This window comes from Kryptolebias marmoratus, linkage group LG22 (genome assembly GCF_001649575.2).
Source record: "Kryptolebias marmoratus isolate JLee-2015 linkage group LG22, ASM164957v2, whole genome shotgun sequence".
NCBI lineage: Eukaryota > Metazoa > Chordata > Actinopteri > Cyprinodontiformes > Rivulidae > Kryptolebias > Kryptolebias marmoratus.
In genome coordinates, this window is record NC_051451.1 from 16,782,788 (window position 1) to 16,793,045 (window position 10,258).

Below are 10,258 nucleotides of genomic sequence, written 5' to 3' on the forward strand. Positions count from 1 at the left end.
AAAAAAAAAAAAAAACAAAACTGTTGTCTCCTGCAGGAACCAACCAGTGAAAAAACTAACAATGGAATACATTACAAACTACAGTTATTGTACAGCAACGGTGAGTAAAACTGGACTTATTCATTATTATTATTATTATTATTATTATTATTCTAAGCGAGACCAAAAATAGCAAACGTGCTCTTCCGTGTATATTAATATTATTAATAATAACAACAGCAAAGTCACTGTTTTACGTCTTTAATCTGCAGATATTTATTTAATAAACTGATTCAAAATGCCTAATTTTGATCTTGTTTTTTAACCCTTTTTTTAAAAAATAAAAAAATAATTATTTTGTATTTCTTGGTCTCCACAGGCGTCAGAACAGAACAGGATCTTTACATTCGGTTAATCGATTCCATGACGAAACAGGTAAGCTGCTGATCCAAACTCCAACATGCCATGCAAATCGTCCCCCATCTCAGGTGCACACACACACACTTAACACACACACACACACACACACACACTCTATTAAACCTGCATGCACGCAAGATAAAAATATAGTAAGAAGGAAAGAGAGGGGAAAAAAGGAATCGTGCAGTTGTGGCCCCAAAATCAGATGGAATCACGGGCGCAATGAGAAGAGACAGCTCCCATTTGCCTGTTTACGTTTGACCCCATCACACCGCGAGGCTCTGAAGTCAATGTCACTCTCAGAGTTTGGGCTCAGGTTTGTCTGGCATTAAAAATTGAAAACACCACCTCTGCCTCGGATTTGACTTTTCTTGCAGAAGAGTCAGAGGTGTCGCTCCATTAAAAAAAAACAAAACAAAACATAAAATAAAATAAAATAAAAAGCGTGCGTAAAGTTGGATATTTGCGTAAAAAGACAGGACAGGTGAACACGTGCCTCCCTGCAGAGCCCAAATATGAATCCTGGGCAAAACAGTTTTAGCTTCGCCTGCCTCGTCCGCCGTGTTTTGTGATTAAACAAGAGTTTGGATTGGAGGAGGGGGAGCGGGTGGTGGTGGGGGGGTATGGATAGGTATGGAGAGAGGGGCTTCTGGATAAAGCCGTGAAAAGCTGGCCCCGCCGCTCACAGACAACATTCCTGAGCGAATGATCCGAGTCAATGACGCAGAACAAGCAATTTATGGATTTCTGTTTCTACAGCTGCAAGTAGCCACATAAATCAAACCAATAACAGATAATAGTCTAGATCTTATAAGATGAAAAAAAAAGGAAAAGTTAAGAAAAAAAAAGTTAAAAAAAAGGATAGAAACTCCAGACATGTGAGTGATGCGACCTGGTTTAGATGTGTCACATTTTCAAACTCCTTTTTTTTTTTTTTATCCCGTTTGGCCCCCCCGAAACGTGCCAAAAATAATTCAAATAAATAAGCAGCAGCTCAGCATTAAGCAGCAATATGATTTAACGTTTGCAAATATATATATTTCAAATCAATATGTGCTGCGTTTGGACAGTTCTTATGATTATTATATTTTTGGTGCGACTACGAGGGAGTTTAAGTGTCTCTCCTTAGGATGGGAAAAAAAGGTGGGGGATGGGGGGTGGNGGGGGGAAGAAGGAGGGAGGGGATCGAGGGAGGGAGAGAAGAGCGGCAGAACTGATAGCTCCACGCCATCTGTTTCAGCCAATGCTCAAAAATTACTCAACCGTACCGCCAGACACCGCTTTTTATCCACAGAAAGATCATTGTTAGCGGCTCAAAATAAACAACAGATTGCCCATTAACACTTTCCCCCAAATATCCCCAGATTATAAGCATATTGATGACACTTCTATTGGATCTCTCCTTCTGAAATTCTCTCTGTGCGAGCCACAGGATATTATCCAGATTAATGAAAAACACAGTTTTGCTATTATTATTATTATTATTATTTGTAGAATTTCCAACTCTGTGAAATTTAATATTACATTTTTAGTCTTCTCTGTGTCCCTGAATTGTTTGTTTTTTATTAGTTATATTAGTAGTAATAAAATTTAATTGATAATTTGCTTTATTTTTATTGTATTTCTCGGTGACAGTAATTTATAACAAATATAAATTTGGGGATTTTGTTTTGTTTTTAGGTTTCATTTGCATCTAATATTGAATTGTCTTGTTTAATTTTAATTAATTCAGTGGAAAAAATAGAATCTTTCATAATTGTGGTTATTTCTTCATATATATATATATATATATATATATATATATATAAATATATTAGGGGATGATTGTGTGTTCACTTTATTTCCGTGTCATTTTGCTCCTAAGGCCATAGTTTATGAGGGTCAGGACAAGAATCCAGAAATGTGCAGAGTTCTTCTCACTCATGAAATTATGTGCAGGTAAGCCTTCATTTGTATTTCTTTTACTTTTCGGGCTCCTCGTCCATTTTCGCAGCTCCAGACAAAACGTGTCAGATGGATTCACTTCCGCCCCCAATAAGTTGTGACACTTGTGATGTGGTGCAGCAGTTGAAATCGTTCTGTGGTCCTTCAGCAACCGCGCAGAGCTGCTGTCATTTCCATCTTTGATATGACTTGATTCAACTCTGATAGGAATATGACAGAGAAAATGAACCGACTTGTCTTTTTCATTGAAGGGAAATTGAATGTATAACAAACAGCCAGTGACAAAATACATAAATCCTCATTTCTTTATTGTTTATTGTGATTTTTTTTTTTAAAGAACTACATGCAGGTATTTAAGCCTGTCAGAGATAATATTCTGCTCTGCATAAATGCTGCATGCTATGTATCTTTAAAAAAAAAGATTCTTTTTAGTACAGAGTCATTTCTCGGTTGATCCCACCTGTCAACACTGATCAGCGAGCCTTTTAGTGTCATTTAACCACATAAAATCTCAACCGCTCATGTTGCACCGCTATTCATCGGTGTCATTGATACTAAAAGGAAAAACTCCTTTTGTTGTTATTGTTGAGCTCAGCATGAGCTTTGTGAACACTGAATTTGGATACTGTCGGTTAACCTCCCCTTTGTTGCACCGGTGCATTGTTCAACTTAGAACAGGAGCAGCATGAGAGCTGAGAATGATTTGTCTTTTTTCATGCATAAACTCATCACTCACGCTCAATTTATACATGCATCCATCACTTATTTGTGACACGCTGAATATGGTTGTGCTGTAGAGGTAATTTTTTTTTTTTTTGGTCAAGAGGAAGTGCATTTTGCTCCTGTTTAAAATCAGAACTGAAGCCTCTTAAAACATATATAAGCATATATTTATATTTCTAACAAATAGGCTAGTTTTAAATTATATATAATTAGTTTTCTTTAATATTGCCTCTTGTAAATAAGGGATAGCAAGTGGCTGACTGACAGTAGCTTTGCACAAAATCTTTTCCCCTCCACGCCATATGGCATAAATCAATCTTATTCACATATGTTTCTGTGTTTTCCTTCCAAATGGAAGCGGAGATGATGTATTTGTTTATTTTTTTTTGCAGTTTTGATTCGAGTCCTAATCAAAGAAGTGAGAGGCAGGCAGCTGAAGCTATAAGTTTAGGGAGGAGATGGCTGAAGCATGTGCTAGAAGATAGATTAGTGCTTTTGAGGCCATAATTGATAAATGCCCCGCAGAAATATTGGTTGAGGGTGGCACCTTGCATCTCCCTCAGAAATAGCAGCTTGGCAATTAGAGGTAAACAAAAGCTGAAGCTGTGAAAAGTGACTCCCCTGCCTCCTGGCCCAATCCCCATTCCCCTCCCAACACTAAGCCAAACAACACAACATGTTGTTTGCACCATTTTTTATCAGCCATCAGCATCAGTGGAATTAAATGAATTAAGTGCAAGAAATTTCATGGCGATTTCCCGCTCCATTCTCTTAAAAATAATAACTACTCTGATGCACACAGTAAATGCATTTTTATATGTCTGAACAGTTATTTATTGTCTTTTAAAAACCACTTTTTTATTATGTCTCTGCAGCCGATGCTGTGACAAGAAAAGCTGCGGAAACAGGAACGAGACCCCGTCAGACCCGGTGATCATTGACAGGTAGGGCTGTGTGCAGCATCCTCAGTGTGTTTGTGTGAACAGGTTATGAGTGAGCGAATGACTGAGTGTCGTGCCGACTAAACGGACGAGTGTCTCAGGGCTCGAGCAGACAAATGGATGAGCTCGTGAACAAATTGGTTCCTTCCCAGTGTAACCAGACGGCCCAGTTGGGCTGACTTTTGCAGCGTACGGTGTGGGAACTGTGGGTGAATCTGTGTGAGCGGCTGAGGGGCGTCTTTCCCAGGTACCTGTGCACCGAGGGGCGGTCACCACCTGGATAGGGTTTGTTCACTCACAGGTGGTTCAATCACCAGAGGAACATGATGGGAAGACTTCTAATTAGCTCGGGCACGTTTGCATTTATTTGGCTCGCTTCCTGCCTTTGTTTCTGACAGCGATGCTCGCGCATCAATACTCGTTTTTTTCCACTGAGTGTTTCCTTCTTTCAACTTAGCTGTGAGCAAGATGCCATTAAAGTTTACGTCTAAAACGGATAAACATTTTATATCAGAGAGGTCGCTTCTCCCTTATAAAGACGGGGAGTAAATGCGCTTCTCTCAGGCACTGGAATATTTCTCTTTTTAATTTTTAGATGTCACAACTATAAGTCCTGGTCAGTGTGAGTTTGTTTAGGTCGACCGTGGGTGTGTGTGTGTGGTGGATATAGAGGTGATGCAGGGGGTCTAGTCTGAGCGTCGATCTCAATGCAACTCTCACCACGTAGTAGGAGAGACAGCAATGCTAATGTTTGACTAGCCGGAATCACTGTTTGCTTAGCGGAGAATGCCTGCTATCTGACAGAGGGGACAACTCTCTTATTAGTAATCAAATAGGGCTGAGCAGTTGTTGCTGCCACTCCACTCCAGCGGCTTCTCATGCATCAGGAAGTAGGAGCCGGCTGCCCTGGGAGCCTGGATGGATTACCAGAGCTACTGCTGTCTGAACTCAGACTCACACAGACACACATGCAGATAAACGCAGATGATACACACTCAGATGAGGACACAAATCCAGCCAGACAGACACATGGCGTGCACTTTTTTTTTGCGCACGTTGTTTATGCTGCTGCTGTGGTTGAATGGCATACACATTCTTTATGGCAGTCTCAGAGAAACGCAAGGAGAGCATAACTGCATCTCGTCACAAGATAAGATTTCTAAATTTACGAGTCGGGGTCAGGGTTTTATTAAGGGCGGGATGCGATCGCAGATTAAAACTTATAACTTGAGACGTCCACTTTTGCCGGATTTCCGCCGCTTTCATGTTTGCTTTGTGTTGACTCTGTTGCCTTTTTTTCCACTGTTCAAAGTTTCGCACGCCACTGTTCTTTAATCTGCGGGACAAAGCGTGTAACTTAAGCACAATGGGCAAAATGAATGCATGTAGAATTAAAGTCAGGAGAAAAAAAAAGGGGTGGGAAAAAAAAAAAAAGAACTGGGGTAAAAAGAAGCGGATGGATATTGTAAGCTCAACTGGCTCAGGGAGGGCTCGGATTTTCATTGTGACGAGTCTGAATAGGAGTAGAGTATCCCTTTCCTTGCACAATGAGCAGCTCTGTTGAAACACAAAAGCATATGTTCCTCATTAGACCCTCCCATTGTCTCCATGTCGTAACTATGAGCCTGTCAGCTCGCCCTAACAGACCCACACAGGTTCCCAGTGACTGCGGCGAGAGGGTGCCTGTGAAGGGTTTGCAAAGTTTAGCAAGAGTTACGGACGTGACCCGAGCACACTGTAGGCTTACTTGCTGTACGATTATTTAGTGCAATTACTTGACTCTTCCTGCGGTGCATATGGCTAAGCTTTCAGTTTAAGCCTCCTTGTTTTACAGCCATTTCTGTTACATCTGTCATTTTCTCATGCACATCATTAGAGGCACCTGTGCTGCGGTCGCTGCTGGCAGAAACTGATTATTTCCAATTGAGTAGAACACAGTTGAGTGACATAAACCTAGAGGAGAGGTTTGATTGTTGAATCAAGCACGTCTCATCTGTCTACAATTACAGCATGAAAACCAGCGAGCACTGCCACATTTCATAGAGAAACAGTAGCATGGCCGAACCTTAAGAAACAGATTTGGAGTGAATCATTGATGGCGCTCGTTCTCTGTAACATTTTCCCAGATGGTAAGAGGGGGGAAAGCACACACAGCTAGCTGGCATCTAGCGAGACATTAACTGGCGTTCCCATGGATCTGGCATATCCAACGGAGTTTGGGAAACTTATCATTCCAAATGTGTCCTATTTTCCTGCGGTCAAGCCAGACATCTGTTTACCCTATTTTCTCTCTGAGTTTTGATACAGATTTTCAGTCAGATTTTTGAAGAGGAAGGATTCTCTTTAAAAAAAAAAAAAAAAAAAAGGTTGGTTAGATATAGGCCCAACAGCTGTCACAAAGTTTCAGCTCAACTTGGTCTTTAAATATTTCAGCAATTACATTTGATGCTGATGCATAATTCATATTCAGGTTTTTTTTTTTTTTTTTGGATGAAGAAAAGCCCTATTTTTGGGGGCGTTCAGGGGCGTTTATATGTGCTCCGACTCAAGTTTCGAAATCTTTTGAAAACGCGAGAAGACATTTTGCTGTACAGCAAGATCAATATTGTCTGTGGGAATAATTTCTCTTTCTCTCGGCGTCAAATATAAAAATGAAAAATCCAAGCCAGTTGGTGTGCAAATTAAATTCATCTACAGACTAATTGTAGCGGTGTTGCCATGGCCGCATCACTTTGCAGTTTGCATAAATCCAGCAGTGCTACAGATGTCACTTTTATAAGTTAATGGCGCTTTAAAGTAACTGGGGGTGTAGGTTTATTTAGTCAGTAATTTAAGTCTTTAGATTTATAGTGATGAGGTACCCAATATCTGATTAGACAGTTCTCCCATTTACAGTGCACGCGGCGTACATCTGAACATAACTTAATTTACGATGACTCTTCTGGTCTGGAATCTGTCCTCACTTTTCTGCATATTGACTTTGTCTTCTCTTGTGTGAAAGAGTAGATACACTGGCCAGGCTTACGCATGGATTTTGTAATAAGACAGCACATGTTGTTGAAAGACGAGAGAAAATGACTCATTCTGCCTGTCGGGGTTCAGAGGTCACGTTCTCTTCTGGGAAGATTGGGCAATTTACGCGAGGAGAACGGAGACGGACAGACCGAACGTGGGATCGGCGTGCGCTTTTACCCGTGTGATTTCTGCTTTTAATGTATGTTCAGAGTTAAACATCCGGTCTCAGTTTACATTGCCATTCACAAATAGTTTGTGGATGAGGGCTAAACATGTCAGCTCCGTTTTTTCCAGTGGCAACGTCACTCCCTTTCACTTCCTGTCACAAAGGTCAAAGAGCACTGACCTTTGGAGTGCAGCCCAGCCACTGAATAATTCATGACATTGACTTGTTTTCCCCCCTTATTTTTTTCCCCCCTTGTCTCCCTTTTTTTTCTTCTTTTTTTTGGTCAGCACACATGGCTGTGCAGTGGGAGGCTTTTATTCATTTAGCTCATTTATAAAGGCCTCGCTGCACCTGTTTTGTGTGTTAATGCAATTAAATTTTGGCCTAATGTAAATTTTGCTTAGCTTTCTGTTATGTCCCTCATTAGCGAGCCTGTATTTTCTAAATGACTTTGCGTTATCGTTCATTTGCGGAACACCTACGAGGTCATTTCCCAGAGTGCACTTGACTTGTTGTCAAGTTGTTTACCAGGAACAAAAGACGGCAGCCTTAGAACGTCTCGCGTGTGGCTCCCCCGGCCTCTAAGAAACAAATCGGAGAATTTGCGCGCTCCCATCTGGTTTTTGCAAAAGCGTGATTACCTCCAAAAGCTGAACAAATGCCAGTATTTATAAGGTCAGCCCTTTATGTGGAAATGTGATGTAAATGAGAATCAGCGAAAGGGGACATTAAACAAAATTAAATTCATTGTCTCCTTTAATGTCATTTACATTTTTGGCTAAGCTCTGGACTGTCAAAGAGGATTTCTAAAACCATTTTAATTGCACATCAGCATTGGAAAAAAGGGGGTGTGTTTTCACTGAGCAGCTGCCTCGATATCCTGCAAAAAGAAGTCTGTTTATGAAGTAGCTAAATGACATGTTTTCACTGCATCTGCAGAGGGGCAATTAAGATGGTACTCAGTAGGTACTGTTCCAACTGCTCTTACTGAAAATGATACAGTGGATAGGGTCACCACTTTAGGGATTTGTTAGATTATTTTCCACATTATACAATTCAGGGGAAGAATTACACTGTAGTGTGTTTTTATATGGTTTACAGTGAGTCAGTTAAAGTTGTTAAAGTGCACAGGAAGTGCCCCCCTATTATATTTATGCATGCATGCAAACACCTGCAAACACCTAATTACATTTGGCTTAATAAATATCCAACTTGATGTTTTATTTATGGACGCGTTCGGCGTAAGCCTTGAGACAGATGTGAGTTTTTAACGACCATTGAGAAATGGGGGAATAAACTGACCCCCCCACCACCACCACCACCCCCGCTCAAGTCGACGTGCTGTTTGAGTGAAGCCTGTCTCCTTCCGAGCCAGAGTAGGAAGAGCAGGAAGTGTTGAGAGCGAAAAGCTGTACTTGGCAGCTCTCCTTTGGCTTGCACTTGCCGAAAAATGAAACCCAGACCCTCTCCGCAGCCCCAGAGCCAGAACCTCCTTCCCAGTGCTCCAACATCCAGGATTGGGTAATACTGTTCACCAAGCAAAACATTACCTCAAATTATTCTCGCCCTGTTTTCTATTCCCTCCTCCCTCGTGTCGGTTTTTATCGCAGTTTGTAAATGTCAAGACACGTACAAAGACGCAGAGTATAAATGATATTTTCCAAATTATGCTCACATGTTTGGGTTCACATGAGTGGCGGCTGAATGTAACGTGGTGCCTGATGTTCCCGAGGGACGCCCACCTCACTGGGGTAGGATTCCCCAGTGGCATCAGCTAATGGCAAGACTTGACAACAGCAGAGAAGCCGGGGGTGTTGTGTTTTACTAGCGCTGAGCAGGGGTGATGACTTTAACATGTGTGCAGAGAGAAAGACGGAGATGTTTGCGTGTGTGTGCCAGTGTGTGTATGCGTGTGTGTGTGTGTGTGCTGTGCTAAAGAGAGAGGTGTGCAATACGAAAGAGTGGCGCGGGCCAACAGAGCGACGGATTCGGCTCCAGCTTGACGGCAGTGAAAGACGAAACATGGTTCCACATGTGTTGAGAAAGAGCAGTCCATCTGTCCATGGAGACAACCCCTCCCCCCCCCCTTCACCACCCCCTTCTCTTTCCCTCTTTTCCTTCTCTTCCTGCTGACAGAAACAAGGCCAGAGCTGGGGTGATGAGATGAATGCTGGGCCAAAAGCAACATTGAACCTTGTATACACACACAGTCACACTCACACACACACACATGCCAGAGTAGAGTAAGATTTTCAGAATTTTTTGCTTTGTTTTGTTATATATATATATATATATATATATATATATATATATATATATATATATATATATATATATATTTTTTTTTTTTAAATAGGTTTTACATGTTGTTAAAGTTTACAGATTTCAGTCGCATTCGCTGACTTGTTTTAAATCCAGCTGTGGAGCAATGTAAGTAATCTATTTTGATATTATGAAAGAAAACTATTAAAATTTATTCACTTCTCCCTAACACAGTGTTGCAATAAGCCACCGTGGTGAAAACCTTACATTACTGCAATTAAATCTGAGCTAAATAAAACATGGCACTCACTCTTAAATATTTAGGAGCACTTTTTTATAATTAAATGTTGAAGCAGTTTTGTTATGTTTTTTTTTTTTAAAGCAATAACTCCTGATTCTGTGAATCGCATTTAGGTCGCTCCAAACTATGTTTTCACTTCTGACATTTTTTCCCTTTTTAAAAAAGGGTCCCATTTCTTTTTCTTGGCATGTTCTCGCTCTCATTCAATCCTTATTAGGTTTCCCCTTAATTGTCAAACAAACTGTTGGGTCAACCTCAGTCGTATCTGGCCGTAAAACAGCACATTAGGCCCCGGTGAGGGATATATGTGGTATTTCATCGGAGACGGAGTAATGCTGGGGTTTTATGGTTAAGTACCAGTTCACGCCCACGCCATTTGTTTCGCATTAGAGCGAAGGTTTTGTAAATCAGATCAATATGTTCGCTGAGATGTGATTCCATGTTGGGATCTCCCGAGTCATTCGTTCCTCAAGTATTTTTCTTAGGGGACTGCTTGTCGATGCGCAC

The 10,258-nt window shown here is 41.0% G+C and overlaps 1 protein-coding gene across 6 annotated transcripts in view; it reads left to right on the forward strand.

Annotated features, from left to right (window-relative positions):
• Positions 1-36: 36 nt before the first annotated feature.
• LOC108244429 (transcription factor COE3) overlaps positions 37-10,258 on the forward strand; it is a gene marked incomplete at its 5' end in the record, with an annotated part of 64,585 nt that continues 54,363 nt past the window's right edge. For all 6 annotated transcript variants that reach the window (XM_037973616.1, XM_037973617.1, XM_037973619.1 and 3 more), the window contains 4 exon segments: positions 37-100; positions 359-414; positions 2,264-2,337; positions 3,942-4,010. In XM_037973616.1, the coding sequence (XP_037829544.1) occupies positions 37-100; positions 359-414; positions 2,264-2,337; positions 3,942-4,010 (263 nt within the window).